We start from the raw sequence: 21408 nt of genomic DNA, 5'->3' as shown, positions 1-21408 counted from the left end.
TGGCAGGCTACAGTCCCTGGGGTTGCAAAGAGCTGGACGCGACTAAGCATGCAGGCACAACAGATTCTTTTCTAGTGATTCCAAAGTCTGGGCAGGACCAAATTGCCTCAATACTCTAGGTGAGATGTTGAGTAGAACAGATCAGATGTGGCCCCTTATGTGGGGATTGGGCCCTTCCGGAGCTTTTGATGCCTGTATTGAACTTGTGTCTTTGTATGTGAGAGCCGTGTTCTCTGACACATCATTGTCCAAGCTTCAGGAAGTAGGGTTTCTGACACAGCCCTGAGCAAACCCTGTCTTCTTGCTGGCCCTGGGAACCCTGGGAGTCGGTGCATGTGTGGGCAGTAAAAATTGATGAGATTTTTGTGAGAAAGATAGTTCAGTAGTGATGTTCATTTTTATTTGCTGTTTCCAAATCTCTTTTTATATCTCAAGGGAAAGTCAGGAATGGATTAGAGATGACCTCCTAGGAAAATAAAAGCTAATTCTCTATAATTATGTTTACTGCCTTATATTAGTCCCTACCTACTCTTTCCTACAAAATATTGGAAAACAATGCTTTTTTATTGCATTCTTTCTTTGTATTTAACCACTCTGTCAAATATCTGATGCCTTGGGATCATTTTTTCTGTTTAAAATTGTCAGCAGCAGTCACATCTGTTTTTAGCATCCAGCAAAAAATAGTCATTGCTGCGTTAGAACTAGGACTTAAGAAGCAGGTATTGAAAAGGGCTTCCCCGGTGGCTCAGTGGTAAAGAATCCACCTGCCAAGCAGGAGATGTGGATTCTCCGTCCCTGGATCAGGAAGATCCCCTGGAGAAAGGGAATGGCTACCCACTCCAGTATTCATGCCTGAAGAATCCTATGGACAGAGGAGCCTGGTGGGCTACAGTTCATGGGGTCTCAATAGTCGGACACGACTGAGCAACTGAGCTCACGTTGAAAATGGATTCAAGAGGAGATTCAGGAAGGCTGGATGTCCAGAATCTGTCTCTCTGGGCAGAGGTGTGCTCTGTGTAAGATGATCCGTCATTGTACTTTTTGGATCAAACTCAAAATGAGTAACAAGTACTGTTATTGATTATCTGTTGCACACCAGATATTAGCTGGCTACTTCCCTGCAGGTGTGCCTTGAGTCTTCACGAAAGTCCTGTGTTTGGTGTCCCTGTCCCAGTGTACAAATGCTTTTTCTCTCCCATCACAACAAAAAGTGACACCCCTTGCTCTTCTGTAGAGTTTTGTTGGGATAAAAGGACATTTTACCCCTGTGTCTTTTGTGATTAAAACTCCAGGTATGATTAGTCATTGAACAAATATTATTTGAGCCCTTACCATGTGCTAGGCGTCGTAAGAACTGTATACACCTATGGTGTGGTGGTTGGTCCAGGCCCTGGCAGGCTCGCATGTCCCTGGGCCTGGCTGGTTCATAGGGATAAACTGAGGGTTGGTGGAAGCAGAGTTGGTCCAGGTTGAGTTGCTACACCGTGGGAGGCCAGTTTCCAGCGGGCACAGCGATCAGAGACAACTCGGGTGTGGCAAGGCGGTGGCTTTTAGGGACCACCTGCCTCCCCACCGCACTGAGCCCTGGTCCCAGGGAGGTGGCCCCAGACCGGCCTCCTCGTGGCTCTCGTATGGCTGTTCTCTGTAGCTGTGATCTAAGCTCAAGCGTGTGTTAATGAGTACATTCTCTGTATTTTAGGCCTTGGACGTGGACCGGATGGTTCTCTACAAAATGAAGAAATCCGTGAAAGCAATAAATATCTCTGGGCTGGGTGAGTATGCATTCTTTTCTAGTTTTCTTTGTGGACAATTTTGTATTCGCAGTCCTCATATCATAATGTTAATTACCTTGAGTGAATAATCAACCAGACTTCTTTTTCTGGGTGTGCAAATTAGAGAGGTGAGTTGGGATGTGTCATTCTTAGGTGCGCGTGTGTTTCTTGTCTTCTGAAGTGCAGTTGAGTTTGCTGTGATCACCCTGTGTGAACAGCTTTGTCAGACTGGTTGGCGGGTGGACTCACTTCTGCCTCTGTTGTTTGGTTTGTGCTGCTTGTTAATTATGCCAGATACCCTTTCCATTTTCTCTCTTACCTGTCTTATCTGGAAAGAAAATAAAAAAGCATAATCAACTAATTTGATTGTAGTAATATTTGATCTAGGCTTTATTATATGTTAAAAACAAACATGGAACTTTTGACCTAAAAATGATGGGCTGCACGTATGTGGTGGGTCTGCTCCCTGGACAGGACCTTACAAGTGATAGAAAATGTTTTTTAAGTCTTTAAGTGACTGTGAAGTTTGACTCAGAAAGAAGATGGCAGCCTCTGGGGACCAGCAGTTGTGAGGAATCCTGAGGAGGTTGGAGCAGGAATGATGGCGGGTGGAGAGAAGTGCTGGCTGGTAGAAGACAGACACCGCTGCTGAGGGAGGCAGGTGCCCCGGGTGCCTACGGGCGGTGCCTAGGAGGGGAGGGGCCTGGGCTGCGCCCCCGGGAGCACCACGTTGTGCCCTTCACCGCCGTGGCCCCTCCTTCAGGGAGGACAGTGACTGGAGCAGAGGGCAGGGAGTGCTGCTGGTGGTGTGGCGTCAGGAGGAGGGCTGTGAGACCTTCTGGAAGTGCAGGTCCCACGTGACATCCCCGCCCCCCCAGGTCAAATGCAGGTGACCCTCGCGGGTCCCATGTAACAGCCCCATCCCCCAGTTCAAATGCAGGTGACCCTCACAGGTTCCACGTAACAGCCCCATCCCCGAGCTCAAATGCAGGTGACCCTTGCACGATGCTGGTTTGAGCTGCGCAGGTCCACCTACACGGCGATATTTTTCAGTAGCAGATTCAAATAAGGTCCATGGTTGGTTGAATCAGAGGATATGAAGGAACCACAGGTATAGAGGGCTGGCTATAAATTATACCCTGATTAATCCCCGCCTTATTCAAGAGTCACCTGTAAAACAGACTCAGAGAACAAACTTACGGTTACCAGAGAGGGCAGATGGGGGAAAGAGGCAGGGAGTTCGGGATGGACGTGTACACACTGCCATAAAGACATTAAAAAAGAGTCCCCTGTCATGTGAGCACAATTCTATTAGCTGCTCTGTCTCTCGTCCAGGGAGGGCTGTGCAGACCAAGACAGTGAAGAATAGTAGATTTCAGCTACAAAGATGATACTGCAGTTGAGAATATCCAAGTATATTTAGGAACAGATTTAACAAAAGATACGTAAGAAACTGACATTGAAAACTACAAAACGCTGCTGACAGAAACTAGAGAAGACCTAAATAAATGAAGAGGTATATGGTGTGTGTGGGGGTTGGAAGACAATATTGTGAAGATGTCATTGCTTCTCAAATTGATGTTACTATTCAACACAATCCTAATCAAAATGTCAGCAGGGGAACTGACAAGCTGATTCTAAAAGTTAACAAATGCAGCCAAAACAGCCGAATATCTACATGGAACAAGGGAGCCACGACCCTCTCCCATCCCTTACACAAAATATTAATTTGAAATGGATCACAGATTTAAGTATAAAAGCTAAACCTACAAAACTTCTTGAAGAACACAGGAGGATATCTTTGCCCCCTGGAGTAGGCGAAAGTGTCTTGGGTAGGGCAAAGAAAGCTATAAACAAAGAAGAAAAAAAATGGGTAGACTTCATCAAAATGAAAATCTAACTTAGATAGTATCAAGAATAGCCTAACAGTTGAAGAGAAGTTGAAAATCTCATACTTGAAGAAACAGATTTAATAAGGCAATCAAAGCAAGGCTTTTCAGTAAGAATGAATGATTTGGATTCTTCAAGGGGCTAGGGAGGTTATTAAATTATTGAAATGGGCAAGTACTAGTGAAAAAGAACCGGTAAAAGGCTTGGAGATTTTTTTTTTTAAGCAACTTGTTGAAATGAAAACTAAGATTTGATAAATGGCAAGCTACACACATAGGAAGACGGAATGAGTGGGGCCCCATGTTATGCGAACACAAGGAGCTGATGGACACTGTGAAATAGAAATTAAGAGCCAATGAGAATAAATTCAAAAGAGTCAATATTAGCATCCACATGAGAGGAGCTCCAGAAGAGGGAAAAGAGAGTAGAAAGGGGGGAGTTTTTTTTAACTGATAGCTGAAAAAGAGTCCCTGGAACTAAAGAAAATTTCAGATCTCAGATTTAGAGAGTCCACTAAATTCTCAGGGAAACAAGTTTTATGTAAATGTGTGTGTACTAATATCCACATGTACATATATGTATGGGTGGATATGTGTGCATATCTCAAGACTTGTCCTCCTGTTGTGACATCAAGGATAAAGAGAAAATTAAAAATTTACCGAGATGGGGACAAAAGCTTATCCATAGGAGAAAACATTTGTTGAGGAAAATAGGCTAAAAATGAATGTTGCAGAGTTTTTACTTTATAGATATTTCTCCTCCCTTTACTTTGCATACTTTATGTGTTGTAATTATATTGATGTTAAGATGATTAGACAGGTGTTAATTGTTTACGACAAGTCCCACATGCATGTGAAATAAGTTTAGGAAAGCCAAGAAGAGCTGGGAGCTAAGTTCCCCACTGAGCTGGTCCCCCACTAAACCGGAAAGCTTTTTGGGCCCGGAGTTTGTAGCACGGGGCTGCTGTGCCCTGGAGTAAGCACTTAGCGTCTTTTAGCCCTGGCTTCCTTGTCTCTGAAATAGTGCATTTAGGTTAGGATGCGGATCAGTGGTTCTCAGCCGGAGTGATTTGCCACCGTCAACACAACACACACACACACTGACAACTGAAGAATGTGTGTGTGTGTGTTTCGTGCATGCACACTCGCTATTGGTACCTAATGTTAGAGGCCAGGGATGCTGATGAAGGTCTTGTGACACACAGGACAGCCCCCAGCAAAGAATTATCTGGTCCCAGATGTCAGTAACGCAAGCTTGAGAAACCCCCATCTAGATCCTCACAGTCCTCTGCAGCTCTCTTTTGAAATTTATTTTATTGAAGTATAGTTGATGAACAATGTTGTGTTAAATTCTATGCAGCAAAGTGATTCAGGTGTACATATATACACATTCTTCTCCTTGCTTTTTCCATTATGGTTTATCACAGGATACTGAATGTAGTTTTCCCTGTGCTATACACAGTGGGACCTTGTTGTTTATCCTCGACAGCTTTTTTAAAAAAGCAACAAAAGAAAAACAAAACCACCACCATGCTTAGCTTGCCAATACGTAGGTGTTACCTGACTACCTGACAACCGCTGATTTTATGAAAGAAGGAAGTGGAGTTTTCAGTGACTAACACCTAGCTGGAAGTAAACATGTCGGGAAATTTTTATTAATTTTTTTTCCATAAACGTCAAAGACAAGAGTATAAAGCTTCTTCCACTTACTAGAGCCCTGACATTTGCTGAAACAGGGGTTTTTCAATACCCGAAAAGGTAGTCACCCCCCAAAAAAAGCAATTTTCCTGGTTAAAGTGGGGGGTAGACAGAATGATGATCGTCTTATGTTTTCGAACGTTTCTGTGTACCTTGGTGTTCTATACCTTTATACTCTTTGCAACACATGGTCCTCGTTTACAAAGAGGACGCTGAAGGCAAAGGCTGCAGGCGTTCTCTGGATGCTTCTGGCGCTCAGCCTCCTGCTGGCAGGGCTGTGATCAGTGGCCCCTCTGCTGCGCGGCTGCCACTGTTGACCCTGGCAGGCTGTCTTCCAGATGTCAAGAAACCACTGAGAGATGGATGTCAGTTTCTTTGACAAACAGCAGATTGCAAAAAGGATCTTAAGAGATTATTTTTTAATTGTGTTCACTTATAAACATTTGAGTTAATCATTTAAAGCTTGTGTAAAAGGGATATTTCATAGTCTGATCAGGTTCAAAAATGACCTTGAAGTCCTGCATTGAGAAGTTGTTCTGATCAGAAATAATGTGAAGTCACGTGCACACGTCTGCGTGGCCGCTGCCCGCCTCGAGGAAGGACTTCCCGTGGCTCCCGAGGCCGGCCCGGGGCCCGGCAGGGCAGCTTTTCAGCAAAAGAGCATTAGGAGGGGAAAGTGTGTGCACTTTGGCGTCCGGAAGCTGCCTGTATGAATTGAACACCACTGGTGGCTGATCCGCCTTTCTGACCTGTTGTGCGGAACGCATGCCTTAAACCTCATGACCTGCCCGCCCCAGAGTCATTTTCTGAAACACGCCTCGGTGATGTCGCTTCTGTGCTCACAACTCTGCAGTGTTTCTTGGTTGTCCACATTGATGTTCGTGAAGTTCCAATACTTGAGAGAAATGAGGAAGGACATGCTTCTGTGGACTCCAAACATTTTAGGGAAATTGGACCAAAGCACGGGTGACAGGTTTCTCTTCCTGCGAAACTAGCCAAAAAGGGTAACATGCTAGAGTGGATTGTGAGGGGGAACTGGTCTTAACCTTTTCCAGATTCATTTGTCTGTGAAACTGCTGCTGCCTCCCTGAACCTGCCCCCACCTCGAGCCTCAGCCCAGTCAACAGGGCAGGAGACCAGACGCAGTCCCAGCTCCTGGCAGCCCCTAGACCCTAGACATCTGTGCAGAGTCCCTCCCACCTCTCCACACCCTTCTTGGTGCACACGCAGCTCCATGTGTGCCCAGGTGCCACACTTTGTGTCCTCTTTCCCCGGCACACGCTCTTCCATCTGCTTGAAATGGCATTTTGCCACTTGGTTGGAAGGGAAACTGAGGCTTCAGGAGGTTGAGGCGTTTGCCTGGAATTTTGACACCGTATTCTGGGCACCAGCCTGGTCTTTCTGAAGCACCGCACAGAGCAGGCTGACCATCAGCCTGACTTTGCAGGGGGGGGCCTCTATTTTTGTTGCCTTTTACCCATCTTTACATCATGCCAAGTTTGAGTTATTATAAGGCTGTGAGTCTGAATTTTTTTTTTTTTTTAAGCCAGAGTACTGATCCTGGAATCTTTATTTCAGAGCAAATGTTGTCTCCTTCAAAACAGTCACCCGAGGAAACCCTGTACCTTCTCATGTGAGCTGCTGACATAGTTCACAGCATTTTGGATCTCTTCTCTAGCACATTTTCTTGATTATATTTAGTAGGGGGATTTAAGGATAGATTAAACCGTTTTAGAAATAGATGTCAGAAGTAAGCCAGGCAGATTCAGTAAGGGTTTGAGCTGCTGGCGACGATTCGATTAGGAGCATTGTAACTACCGTCCTTCTGGCTCTGAAGACAGTTCCAGGAGGAGTCATCATAGTGGTTTGATCATCCTTCTTGTTGTTCAGTCACTAAGCCCTGTCCAACTCTTTGGGACCCCATGAACTGCAGCACGCCAGGCTTCCCTGTCTCCCGGAGTCTGCTCAAATTCATGTCCATTGAGTTGATGATGTCATCCAAACATCTCATCCTCTGTCATCCCCTTCTCCTCCTGCCCTCAATCTTTCCCAGCATCAGGGTCTTTTCCAGCGAGTCAGCTCTTTGCGTCAGGTGGGCAAAGTATTGGAACTTGAGCGTCTATCCTTCCAATGAATACTCAGAGTTGATTTCCTTAGGCAGGTAGGAAGAACGCTCATTTTATGCACTATTAGAAGAACAGTGAAGATAATTTAGTATTTATGCCTCACACTGCCGTATACTTTTTTCTGTCTCATGTTCCTTAATTTATGTGCCAGAGGGACTTCTCTGCCAAGTCTCATGGTTGGAGGTGGGTTGGCCCCATCCGACCTGAGGGCTCTCCCAGGCTGGCCAGTGCCTCTTGCTGCAGGAGCGTGTCACCTCTGTGTCTGTGTCCCAAGTGGCTCTGCTCCTGGTCTGTCCACACGCTCTCCTGTCCCAGGCCTGCCCAGCCTTCCCCATCCAGCCAGGACCTGACACGGTACTGGCCTCCTTTCACTCTCTTGTATTAGTGTCCCGTGGCCACTGTAATTACCACAGGGTGCCTTAAAATGACGGTGATTTATCTTCCAGCTCTGGAGATCAGGAGTCCAAGCTGATCTCACCAGGCTGAAATCACAGTGTGAGCTGGCTTCCTTCCCAGAGGCAGGGAGGTTTCCCTACCCTTTCCGGCTTCTAGAGGCCCCTGCGTTCCTCTACTCAAGGCCCCCTTCCATCTTCAGAGCCAGCCACGGCTGGTGCAGGCTTTCTCATGCTCCATCACTGTCTTCCTCTGCCCGGGGCTGCCATAACAGTGCCACTGGCTGGGGGGCTTAAACCTCAGACATTTGTCTCACAATTCTGGAGCCTGGAAGGCCAAGGTCAGGGCTCCGGTGTGCTCATGTTCTTGTGAAGGCTCCCTTCCTGGCTTGCAGACGGTCATCTCCGCACATGGTAGAGAGCGAGATGGAGAGTGTAGGCGTCCTAGAGCTGGTGGGCTCTCTGGTGTCTCTTTTTATTAGTGTGAGGACACTAATCCCATCTTGAGGCCCTGTCCCCCTGATCACATCTAAACCTAATCACTTCCCAAAGGACTGGCCCCCAAGTATCATCAAACTGGGGGTTCTGGCTTTGGGGGTGGGAGAGTGGCTCACGGCTCAGGCCCCAGCAACACTGCCTCTTCCCTTGTCCCGTGGTTACGTCGGGGGAGCCTCCCGGGATAATCCCAGATAAGCCTCCCGGCTCAGCTGAGCTGATTAACAACTCAAATTCCATCTGCAACCTCAGATGGCAGCACACCCTACCGTCCCCCCTCCAGGGATTAGGAGGTGGATGTCTTTGTGGGGGAGGAGACAGCGTTCTGCTGACCACACTTCCCCTCTGAATTTTGAGTTTTGAGGTCAAAACTGAAAGAGACTCTAATATGCAGACTCTGTTCACTCTTTAAATCTTGCTCTTTATTGTTCCCTAAGAGTTTTATGTCTCTTGGTCTTTGCCCTCCAATTAGATGACAAGCCCTGAGGTCCGTGACCCATTCTGAGAGGCAGTGTGGTTTAATGGGTATCAGAATCCTGAAGGCTAAGTGGGTGGTGCTGCTCAGAAAGTCACTGGGGAGTGTCGTTTACTATTCTGAGCCTCAGTTGCTGCACTTGTAAAATGAGAATGTTAATATTTCACAGGCCTGTTAGTGACAGCGAGCTGAGATAACATGGAAAAGTGAGAGACGTGATTCTGGACATACAGTGAGGCAGGTGCAAATGTACTTCTTGTGTGTTCCTTGCAGTGGCCGGCATGGAGGCTGGCAGATACACAGTGCGTGCTGGTAATACTCATTTGTATATTGTTATGTTTCTCCTGTAGGTTCTCACAGTGTCCTCTTAGCGCAGGAGAGATAAACTTATAATCCTACTTTTCTAAAATCCTTTTTTAAAATTGGAGTATCGTTGCTTTACATCCCGTATCAGTTTCTGCTGTACAGCAGAGTGACTGGGAAATTTAGATCGACAGACAGCTTCCTGGAAGTGAACGTAGGTTTAATTAATAAGGGTTCCCGAGATGGCTCAGGTGGTAAAGAATCTGCCCACCACATAGGAGACCTGGGTCATATGTATACATATATCCCCACTTTTTTGGATTTCCTTCCCATTTAGGTCACTGCAGAGCACTGAGTAGAGTTTAAGCTTGCAATTTTAGCTGTAAACAAGGTGTATATAGATTTGTGTATGAAGAAGGGGAGGCAGTCGAGATGTCTCGGAGCAACCAGCTGTGCTATTTACAGCCTGTGAGCAAAGAATGGTTTTTAGCACCTGAGTGCATATCTACCCAGTAACCTCAGGATTGCCTCTTGGCCTGTAAAAGCTTTTAATATTTCTCTCTGGCTTTTAGGAAAAGTTTGCCGACCCTTGTCTCAGAGCAGTGGTTCTGACATGTGAGAGTGCCCCAGAACCCCTTGCAGGTCTTGTCAAAGCCCAGGCTGCTGGTCTCTGCCTTCAGGAGCTTCTGGCTCAGTCAGTCCAGGATGGGGCCTGAGTATGTTCCACATGAATGAGTTCCCAGGTGATGCTGAAGCTGCTAGTCTTGAGAATACACCCCACCCCTACTTTAAACATTGGACCATGCCCCCATATATGCAAAACAATAATTTTCTCGCACAATAACAAGTATATTATGTTTGCTCCCAGTTTCCAAAAGGATATCAACACAGCTAGATGTTGTTTCTCTAGATTGTCTTGTGTACAGGTTTACAAAAGCAGTTACTATGATGATTTGTTGAGAAACTGTTTCCACAGTAATTTTTCCCACCTAAAATAGACTGCTGTCTGACCTCTTAAAAAAAAAACAACAGTTCATATTTATTCTAATCCTTTCTTAGTCTAGACTTTTCGCAATCTCTTTCTCAGCTCTTAGGTGCTTTCCCCCCTGCCGGGAAGTCGATGCCAACATTTTTCAGCCGTTTGACATATCAGTGGGTGGAAAATTCATCTTTATCGAAAAGGAAGCAACAGAAGATTTTCATTTTCACTTCTCTAGAATTCCTCTAGCTTAAAAGTTTGGAGCTATTTTTACCGAGAGTGAGATATTCCTTCTTCACCCTTAGTCTGAATATCCTAGAGAAATTGGCACATCCTTGAAGTAAAAAGTACAAAGAAAGAAATGCTAATTTTTCTTGAGACCCTTATTATCTACTACCTACAAAATAAAATGAGTTCAACTTTGTTTCTCTCTGTTATTTGCAATGCTAAAAAGAATGTGGCTGTTAACACAGAGAATTATTTTTATTACCATATCATAATTAGGATAGAACGATTCAAAAATATATGTAATTATTTAGGTAGTGAAGTGTAATGTGCATTAAGCAGGTAGTATATCTGGCATGATTTTCCACCTGTTACATGAGAAAATAAGTTATAATCCTCAGTGTTTGTCAAGAATAAGGTGAAACTGGTATTTTGTTACTTTGTTGTGGCATTGAGAACTGGAGCCTGGAGTTTTTAGAAAGAAATTTGGCCATGCATATCAAGAAAAAAGGGAAGCACTGATTCATTGGAAAAGACTTTGACACTGCGAAAGATTGAAGGCAAAAGGAGAGAAGGGCAGCAGAGGATGAGATGGTTAAATAGCATCAGTGAGTCAGTGGACATGAGTTTGAGCAAACTCCAGGAGATAGTGAAGGACAGGGAAGCCTGGTGTGCTGCAGTCCATGGAGTCGCAAAGAGTCAGATGCAACTTCGTGACTGAACAACAACTACATCAAGAAAAATAAAATCATTTTTGGGGAAAGGCACAAAGATGCTACTTGCATTACTTATCAACGTGAAAACCTGAAAGCCTCCTATAACTAAGTCAGAATATAGCTCCTTGATGGAATAATGGTTATATAGCAACATGAAGAAAAATGCTTATGGTGAAACTTTCAGACAATAAAACTGAGACTACAAAATATGTGTATACCATTATCTGTGATTTAAAAAAGAATAGATTGTAATCCATGATGATAAAGCAAAGAAAGTACATCTGTTGAAGCACTTTTATAAATTTAAGAATGGAAACAATAATAATAATAATCTGACACTCATATAAAGTGTCGTTTATAGGCCAAACCCTCTTCTGAATAAATACATTGAGTCCTCACGCTGTGAGTTAGGTAATTCCATTGTAGATGAGGTCCCTGAGCCGTAGAGGAGTGACTGTCCCGGGGCTGTCCAGCTGGCAGTTAGAGGAACTGAGATTCAAAACCAGGTCTGCTTCCCAGGCTCTCCTGTGACCATGGCAACCTAGAGACACTGCCTGGGGCACAGGGGTGATGGGGTGCCAGCGGGGAAACACTGGGCAGTAATGCCGTGGGGGCGTCCTAGACCTCATCCGGCTGAGCCGGAGCGGCTCTGATGAAAAACCTCCCGGTGGTCTGGTTGGTCACACGTTCACTGTGAGCCTGCATGTGACCGGCGTGCCAGAGGTGAGCACAAGTGACCTTCGGGAAGTGTGTAGGTAGTGGCCCCACTACCTGCTGTTGTTAGAGCAGCTTTCTAAGAGGAGACCCACATGAGAGCCGGAACCCCGTGGCGGTGGCGGGGGACGTGGGAAGGCCCTGGGATGTCTTCACTTGCAGGGCGTGGGGGCGAGCAGAGGGTGCATCTGAAGGCTTTCTTAGAATGAGGAAGTGAGAGGATTCCCTGCCCCTCTCTCTGGGGTAGTTTCAAGATAGCAGGTTTTGACTCAGGTCTGAGGGAGAAGTTAGCTGGGGGATCAGCCCCGGGGTGAGCTGGTCGTCGAAAGGGCTCCAGCAGAAAGAGGACTGGCGGGTAGCCCGGTGTCTCTAGGGCAGTTTAAGGGGGAGCTGGAGTCGTGGACTCGAAGACTTTGAGGTGTCTTCCAGGGACAAGGCTCTGAGCTCCTAGTTCTCTCTTCTCTGCTGGTTAAAAACAGTGACTGGAACTTAGATGGCTAATTTGTGGAATCCCAGCAACTGTGATCAACATATTAATCATGGAAGGATAGCGCATCTGAAGGAAGGCTAAGATCTGTGACTTAATGTCCCAAGTATTAACATGAATCATGTGTGGTTTGTACGTAATCAGGTATCATCACACATAATTAAATATGAATAACATGGTCATATTTTGGGGGTAGGGCATTTATGCTGGTCTAGGCTAGGGCTTTTTTACCTGGTGTGTTGGGTCTATGGACAGGCCTAAAGGGTCCATGCATCCCAAAATCTGTATGAAAAATTATGTCAGGATACCTTTTCCTGAAGAGAGAATCTACAACGTTCTACTGATTTTTATTGTACATCATCCAGTCCCTTGGACTGCAAGGAGATCAAACCCATCAGTCCTAAAGGCAATCAACCCTGAATATTCAGTGGAAAGAACTGAAGCTGAAGCTCCAATACTTTGGCCACCTGATGCGAAGAGCCAACTCATTAAAAAAGACCCTGAGGCTGGGAAAGATTGAGGGCAGGAGGAGAAGGGGACGACAGAGGATGAAATGGTTGAATGGCATCACCAACTCAATGGACATGGATGTGAACAGGCTCTGGGAGATGGTGAAGGACAGGGAAGCCCGGCATGCTGCAGTCCATGGGGTTGCAGAGTCGGACACGCAAAGAGCGACTGAACAACAACATCCAGTAGATAGGTCTCGATTTCTCACCCCCTCCCCACCTCCCCAACCCCGGGTATGCTGCTGCACCAATTTTATACAGAGGTGACTGGGGTTGTGTTCAGTTAGTTGCACAGACTCCAAGTGTCATTTTTAAATTTTTATTTAACTGTTTATTTAACTGCACCACTTATGCGGGATCGTAGTTCCTCAACCAGGAGTCAAACCGACGCTTGCACTGGACCACCAGGGAAGTCCCCCCAAGTGTCATTTTGTTGCCATTGATATAGGGCAGGATCAAAGAATATCAGGTGATCACAGGCAACAGTTGACACATTTTAATAGCTCGCACCGTGACCTTCTGAACTGATTATTGGCTTCCTGTGCCAGACATCCGCAGCGGTGACATCCAAAGGTCTCCATAAGTCAGAGGGGACACCCCAGGGAAGTCTTGATGGAAGTGAGTTCCGTGTGAAGTTTTGAAAGTAGGAGGGGCCCGGTGTGTTGCAGAGAGCAGAGGACATGGTGAGACCTAGGGGCGAGGCCGTCTTTCCAGATGCCTGTGTGCCTGGCTTGAGCGGGACCCAGAGGGCTTGTGAGAGAGGACAGGAGTTCTCACCAGCCCTCCTGGTGGCAGGTGCTTGCGTCTCATGAGGGACGATGCAGGTACTCAGGCCAGCTTGCAGAGGCTGTGTCTGTCATGTCAGCTGGCCCAGGAGAAGCTGGTCCAGAAAGACGGATTCTGGTCATCTCAGAGGCACAGAGAGCCAGGGTCAGTGAGCTGTTGTATCTGGCATTTCAGATTTCTCTCTTTTATTTATTCCTTGCATTGTTGTCTGATGATAAAGATAATATGAGCTTAGTTTAGAGCATTTTAAAAAATCCAGAAAAGCAGTGGATCAAAGTCAGGGTCCAGTGCATGCCCGCCTCTCTGAGATGGGAGGGGCTGGGCTGTACTCCTAGTCTGAGGTTCCCAGGCTGTGACTCTGGCCAAACAGAATTGCCACCTGGCCCCGCAGACTGTCTCCTCCAAGAAATGCCCTCTTGAGGAGGACACAGCGATGCACAGGAAAGCACCTGGCTTGCACCAGCTGCCAGGTACGGAGCACCTGCTCTTTTAACACCACCTTAGCATTTTGATGTTCTTTCCTTTCAGCCTTTTGCCTACGTTTTACATTTTTAAAAAATTGAGATGAAATATATAGTTCTGTGTCCTGCCTTTTTTTAGCTTGGCATTCTGTCCCGACCATATTCCTACATCATGATGTTGAAAGCTTACATAATATTCCATTTTATAAGAGATACTCTTAACCATTTCCATATCGTTCGAGCTTCATGCAGTTTCAGCTTATCAGTGGTTCCCTGTATATATCTCTAAGCACTGGATTATTTCTTTGGGATAAATTTCTAGAAATAAGAGGGAATGACAGACAACAACGTTTGAAAAACTTTTCATGCAGATTACCAAATTGTGAATGGAAAGATTGTTATCTGGGATGACTCCAGAAATAAACGTTCTAAAAATGGTTTTCTCCCATGGGGTGTTCACAGGGTTGAGATTCTGTTAGGCAGAGAGGATTATCTTTGACTCCGGGAAACTGCTTTCCCATGTGCTGTTTGCCGAGAGTCAGATCTGGAACCAGGGATGTGCAGGGCCCACGGCCTGAGGGGAAGTGGCCCGGCCTCCTTGCCATTGAGTTGTGCAGGTTCTCCTGATGACACAGTTGTGGCTCACATTTGAATGTTAATCATCCTCTAGGTAGGGTTTTTAAAAAGCTGTGACTGTAGAGAATGTATTTCTCTCCTAAAATGCACCCTTGGTGGAGCTGTCTGCATGGATGCTGGGTGTGTGCAGTATCTGCTTGGATTTGCTTCCGCCTGACCCGTGAGTGGCTGGTGGGCTGGAGGGTCCCAGTCAAGGGGAGCACCGACGGGCTGCCTTCCCCCACCCCCACCCACACCCCCGTTTCTCTCTGGTCAGGGCTTTTGGAACTTTGGGTCACCAGTGCGTGTGCTTGGCCTGGAGGATTGTAGCACATGCCTGTGTTAGCCTAGAGCTGGGAATAGTGACTGTGTGACGAGCAAGTGAAGAAACGTTTCCCCGCATGCTTGGGGGGACTTGGGAGGACTGGGCACTGGGAAAGCTGAGTTCTAGTTCTCTAGCTGCATCAAATTAGCTTGTGTGAAGCTGAGCAAGTCAGTGCCCTCCCTGAGTTTTGGTGTCCTTGTCTGTGCAGAGGGAGTCTCTGTCCTGGTTTCTTTTCAGGATCCTCCAGACTGTCAAGACCCCAGGAATGGCCGTGGGTGGGTGGGACAGTGAGGCCAGTGCTCTCCTGAGATGGCCTTGCGTCAGGAGCTGGGTGCTGGCGGGCACTTGCAGACTGGGACAGTGGTCACAGCCTCTGCACACACGGGACCCCTCGGCCATTCCCCTGGGGTCAGTCAGTACCTTCCTGTTCCTGCTCGTCTCTCTTTGGTAGCACTAGGTGGGCGGTTGGCTTCCCCAACATGCTGTGGTCCATCCAGTGGGAGTAAAAAGGCTGCCCTTTTTCCTTTTGGATCCAACATTTTGCTTGAACGGCATGCACTGGGCCTCTTCCTCGTATCAGTTTTTAAACTGACATAATCAAGTAAACTAAAAGGCACCCAGCAAGGCCCGGTCTTCACCCCTGGACACACTATGTGCACCTGTCCGCTGGCCTCACGGCAGCTCTTCCTGCAAGAGTCTCTGATTGCACCCCCTTTGACGGATTGGTGGAGGGTCTGACCTTGGTGCAGTGAGGTGGGGGAAATGGGAGGGCGGCCGGCCAGGGGAGAACTGGGGTCTCACCTGCTGTGGTCTCAGGGATTCACATTCTCATCCTCTCAAGCCCGTCCCGCGTCGGAGTTTCTTGGCCCTGGATCATGAATGAGAACCAGTGAAGATGCAGCTGAGCAAGGAGGAGGTGGGGAGTGAGCTCTTCTGAGAGGGACAGCCTTCACAGTGCTCTAAATAGGAGATGAGAGACCCAGGTTGGGCTCTTTCCAGAAACTTGATTCCCAAGCCATTTATTTTAGGTTCCTATTTTAAATTTAGTTTTGGCAAAAGAAAAATAAAGCAGCTCAATGACTTTCTCTAGTAGGAACATCTCAAACTTTGGGTGATGTGGACCAGTAGGCCAGACAGACAATACATTATGTGTGAAGAGTTTACCGTCCTGATGGTGGGCACCAGGCCCAGCTGTTTCAGGGAGACGCCCGCATGGGCTGTGGTCATTTTTCAGGAAGCTTTTCAAGTGTGTTTGCAAGAAGAGAAATTGGTCTTAAAAACCTCACCTCGATCAGTGTGTGAAGAGGTTCCTGTTGACCTAAGCTGGGACAGTTTTGCACATCAAAAGACAGTGATTGCAGTGGATCAGAACGCTTGAAGTATAAATACATGAGGTGATGGTGACAGTGATGATCCAGAACGCTCATTAATCACCATCGGGGTTGCTGGGATCAGTGCATTATTTTGAAGGTTGAAAAGGGAAAGAATTTTTATGAAAAAAAGTGACCTATACCAGGTGGTCAGTTAAAAGGCCCAGAAGGAGGAATGAGAGGAAGTGCGTCTGTCCTTCCTGGCCTTGCTGGCTGTTTGTCCTCTGTGCCGGGTTGGTTGACTACCCCTGGAGAGAAGGCAGCATCCTTTCTCCCAAGGTTGTCCCAGGCTGGGGGCAGCCTGCATGAATAGAGGATGGACTTGACCCCTGACCCACCTTCTTGTGTGATCTTGGGCAGATCATATAGACCCTCTGAACCCTACTTCACTCAGCAGATAACAAGGGATGCTGCAGCTGGTACCATGTAGTGTAATTAGGTTTAATTGAATGAAAGGCTTGTGCGCCACTTAACTGCCTTGACTGAAAACTGACACCCCCTCTCCCTGCTCACCCAGAGCAGCTGTGAGGGTCCAAGTGTGTTGTGAAGGCAGCACGTGGCTCCCGAGGTGACTGTAGCCTCCGAGTTCCTGTCTGACTCAATGGGGGCAGGGGTGGGGGGTGGCGATAGTGACATCAGCCCCAGACATCTGCTGGTGGCCGCCACACCCTTGCAGAACCACACGGAATTGCCCACGTCTTGACCGCCAGTTTTTAAATAGTTACAAAACGGTGTGTGGTTTGAAAGGACCTGCCCCTCACTGTTGGCCGTGTGTTCTAGAATTATAGGGCAAAGGAGGAGTAGCCGATCTGCCTCTGAAATAGAATTTAAAAAATATAAAACTTGCATGCCTTTGGCTTTGGCAAGGTAAGCTATTTTTAGAATGGCCCGCACAGCAGGGAGACCTCGAATGGGCTTTGGGGTCAGGCAGACTCGGGTTTTGCACCCCAGCTCAGCCACTTTCTGCCCTGCTTCCGTGGACAGTTTCCTCTCAGCGTTGTGAGAAGTCATGCATTCACGTGTAGGTTGTTGTGAGATCTGGAAGAACTGTGGACGTTGTCTGTGCTCAATGTGGATGACATCTGTGCTGCTCTTCACCGTTGTCACTCCTGCTGGCGTGTGCTGGGTGTGGGTGAGAGGGATCCTCCCCTCATTCTTTGATTCTTACCTTCTCCTTGCGAGTGTCTCACAGCAGGTCTTTGTCCTTCACGTGGCCCTGCCTGTAGCCCCGTGAGAGTAAATGCATGTGTTCCCAGGTCATCTGTGTTTACTAGGAGGTACAGACTCCAAGGTCTGGACCTGCTAAGGGCTCTTCCAGCTTTACCGCCTGTTCAGCACAGGGTGGGCTGTGTGTGTGTGTGTGTTCGCATGGTGTGTGTGTGTGTGTGTGTGTGTGTGTTGCTGAGTATAGTCTCAGAAAGAAAAGAAAGTGAAACTCGCTCAGTCATGTCTGACTCTTTGTGACCCCGTGGACTGTAGCCCACCAGGCTCCTCCATCCATGGGATTCTCCAGTCAAGAATACTGGAGTGGGTTGCCATTTCCTTCTCCAGGGGATCTTCTTGAGCCAGGGATCGAACCCGGGTCTCCCGCATTGCAGGCAGACGCTTTACCATCTGAGCCACCAGGGAAGCCCACAGATACATACAATGCATCCAGAACTCTCAGGCTCTTTTCTAGCATAGAAGATAGTCGTAATAGAAAGAAGGAAAAGGACCGAAGTGGTAGAATTAGTGTTCTCTTGTCTTTGTTAGATACTCAGGGGAATCCCGTAAGGCACCCACATGCCCCCGATGAAAGCCGAGGGCCCAGTGCCTGCTGGCAGGTGGGTGGGCGCACCATCAGTGTATCCTGGGGTCCAGCTCAGGCCCAGGGCCGCCTTCCATGAGGACGTGTCCCCTGTAGGTCCCAGCACTGCTGACAGTGGTCCCGTTTCCCTGAGGAGGACTTTGGGGGGGCCACAGGCGGTTTTTCAGGATCCATTCTTTGGTGAAGGAGCTGCAGCACGGGGCTTTCTGTGGTCACCTGGCAGCCTGGGCTGTCCTTGTGAGGCAGCAGTCTGGAGATGTGGCTGACGTTGCCTAGTGTGGTTCACGTGCAGGCTGACACGCCCGCCCTCCCGCCCTAATACAACTGTAGAGTTGTGTCACATTTCTGACTGGAGCCATGGAACTCCATGTGCCCATGCCAGGAGGCTGTTTTATTACAGACTGGCGGGTTCATTTAAAAATGCTGGCCCTGAAGTGAGGGCTCACATCCAGCCACATTGGCTAACCAGAATTCCGTGTCCCCTTCCCACCCTGCTTCTAACCCTGAGATGGGACTCTGGCTTCTGCAATTTGACAAGGATCCATGTATGATTTTGATGTCCCACGGGGCCTGGGACCCTCAGAGTTGGAGACTCAGAACCTAGGCTTTTCACGCATTAAGCTACTGCTGCCTTGGAGCCTAATGGTGATAAAACACCTTCAGATGGGTGACCAGGGTTTGCTTTTTTCATTCAGACAACACATATGTGGTCTTACATCTCAAGCACAAAGATGAATAAGACTTAGTCCCTCCCCTGTAAGCACCCGGTGTGTTGGGGACCACGCTTCCCAAGTGGTTGCATGCTTACCATGCTGAGTACAAGGCCAGGATGGTGTTGAGGACATGGGTGGGGGCATGGAAGGCCTGGAGAGGAGGGCAGGGCTCCCGGGCAGAGGGTATGTCATGAGGAGAGGTGCCCCAGCCTGTGCTCCAAGGACTGTGGCTCGTCTGTGTTGCAGGAGAAGCCAGGGTGTGTGGCTGGCTGAGTGTCCTACCAGAGGCTGGGTTCCAGGAGAGGACTAGGGCTATGGGCTGCGAGTCCTGCAATCATGTGGGCCATGAGGGGTGGAGGGGGCGTCGCCTTGGGATTTCATCGCATCAGTTAGAGATTGTGGGGCCATGGGGGGAGGTCCCCTTGGGATCTCATCACATCAGCTGGAGACCATGGGACTTGTGTGAGGTGCCTCCCTCCTGGTCATCCTGCTTGTTCTTTGGGGTCTGTTGCTGGCGTGATTGGGGGCTTCCCTGGTGGCTCAAGTGGTAAAGAATCCTCCTGCCAATGTAGGAGATACACGTTTGATCCCTGGGTCAGGAAAATAACCTCAAGGAGAAAATGGCAACCCGCTTGAGTATTCTTGCCTGGGAAATACCATGGACAGAGGAGCCTGGTGAGCTACAGTCCATAGGGTCGCAGAGTCAGACACAACTGAGCACTCACACGCACGCTGCTCCGATGGGTGGTTGTTGGGACGGCAGAGTTATTTCTGTCCCTGGTGCAACTTGACTTTTCTCAGATTTTCAGGCTTTTAACAGGTCCAATTTTGCTCACACGTCAGGACCTGGCAGAGGGCAGGCCTGGAGTGCTGATGCTCTGACCGTGCCTCTCCCGTTACTGTTGCAGCACACGTGGAAAACGAGGAGCAGTACACACAGGCGCTGGAGAAGTTCGGGGGCAACTGCGTGTGCAGAGATGACCCGGACCTGGGGAGCGCGTTCCTCAAGTTCTCAGTGTTTACAAAGGAGCTGACGGCGCTGTTCAAAAACCTGGTGAGTGTCATGAGCGTGTGCGGTGAACAGGTGGTGCGGGAAGTGCCGGCCGACGCTCCGGCCAGGAAGGGGGCTCCATAGATGGTAATTGAGGTTTGCCTGATGAATGAGGAATATGTTTCCTACCTGCAGTACCTAAAAGAATTATATTTTCTATGTATGTTAGGTCACTTTGGAATAATTTTAGAATTGCAATTTTTACTCTAGTGAGACTTTTTTAAAATTTTACTCGATGTTTTACAGGTGCACAGCTCAGGCTCAAAATGGATAAATGCATTCATCTTCTTAAGGGGCTCTGAGTTCAATTTTCAGTAGTTTCTTAACTGGGCAGAGTAAGCCTGTTTCTGGTGATTAAAGTAGGTATTTAAACTTCCAGGATTTAATAGATGTGTTTCAAACTCATCTTACACAGCAAGGTAACCTTTAATCAAAGCCCAGAAATGACCGTGAATATTTAAAGGCCATTCATGCTCCCAAATGCAGAACCTAAGAAAAAAACTCACTTTTTAAAGCAAACGGAAGTATGGACTGAGTAGTTCCTGCCTGTGGTAGGAGCTGGGTAAAACGGGGTGAATGGGCTCTTTCTTGTGCTTGGCAGCCCTGTGTCACCCCCGTTATGGGAGCTGAATTCTGAAGAAGTAAGTGGGCAGCCTGAGAGGGAGGGGGTGTGACCCTTTGGGCGGTTTCTTCCATGAGGGGAATGTACTCGGGGATGGTCCCGGCATCTCTTTCCTGTTTTTCTCTCCTTAGCTTCTCCCAGAGGTCATGGACAACCAGACCAGGTCAAGAACTCAATAATGCTTTCTGTGTAGGTCACAAACAACAGCGTCTTTTCCGTTTGTCCTGTCAGCAAGCTCATAACAAGTGAGAAACGAGCTCCTCATTCTTGCAGTGGTGATGGTGGCTGGTTTGGACATCTGGCCTTGGAAGGGCGGAGACAAGGGACCACAGCGTGGGGGTTAATAACCAGGAGAGGAGAGGACCAGATCATTACGGCTCTCTCGGTCTCTCTCTGTGTCCTCTCTCGTGAAATGTTTCAGTTGGAAATGGTAAGAGTAAGAAGCCGTTGCTGTGCTGAAGTTCTTTACTCGGGTTAATCTGGAGCCTCTTGGGGCTGTTGTCATGTTTGTCTCCCATTTGTCAGGTGACAGGCTGATGGCACGCAGACCATACCTGGAGCCCGGCGCCCCCCTTCCAGCCCCACTCCCTCCCCGGGCACCGGCACTTGGCTTGTTAGGGCCTCACCGCTGAGTCACAGGGGAACTTTTCTTTCCTTCCCCCACCCCCCCAACTGGAGAAACTGCATGGTCGCTGGGGAGTTCTCTTTAGACACTGACATGCGGGGGGTCTTCTAGTGTAAAACCAGCCTGCGGACTAATCCCCCAAGCCCCTAATCCCCCAGCCCCTCGGGAGGTAAGCCCCTTTCTGTCTCACTGAGCTGCCAGCCAGCTGCCACATGCCTCCCTCTTAAATATGAATGAACTGCCCCCAGAATCA

General features: G+C 48.0%; 1 protein-coding gene across 3 annotated transcripts in view; it reads left to right on the top strand.

Moving 5' to 3' along the window:
* ASAP2 (ArfGAP with SH3 domain, ankyrin repeat and PH domain 2) overlaps nucleotides 1-21408 on the top strand; it is a 158296-nt gene that overhangs the window by 45584 nt on the left and 91304 nt on the right. For all 3 annotated transcript variants that reach the window (XM_070799154.1, XM_070799155.1, XM_070799156.1), the window contains exons 2-3: nucleotides 1700-1772; nucleotides 19766-19911. In XM_070799154.1, the coding sequence (XP_070655255.1) occupies nucleotides 1700-1772; nucleotides 19766-19911 (219 nt within the window). The remainder of the gene's footprint in view (nucleotides 1-1699; nucleotides 1773-19765; nucleotides 19912-21408) is intronic.

The sequence above is a fragment of the Bos indicus genome, chromosome 11, assembly GCF_029378745.1.
Source record: "Bos indicus isolate NIAB-ARS_2022 breed Sahiwal x Tharparkar chromosome 11, NIAB-ARS_B.indTharparkar_mat_pri_1.0, whole genome shotgun sequence".
Classification (NCBI taxonomy): domain Eukaryota; kingdom Metazoa; phylum Chordata; class Mammalia; order Artiodactyla; family Bovidae; genus Bos; species Bos indicus.
The sequence above is the reverse complement of the archived record's forward strand: the minus strand, read 5'-3'. Positions and strand labels throughout refer to the sequence as shown.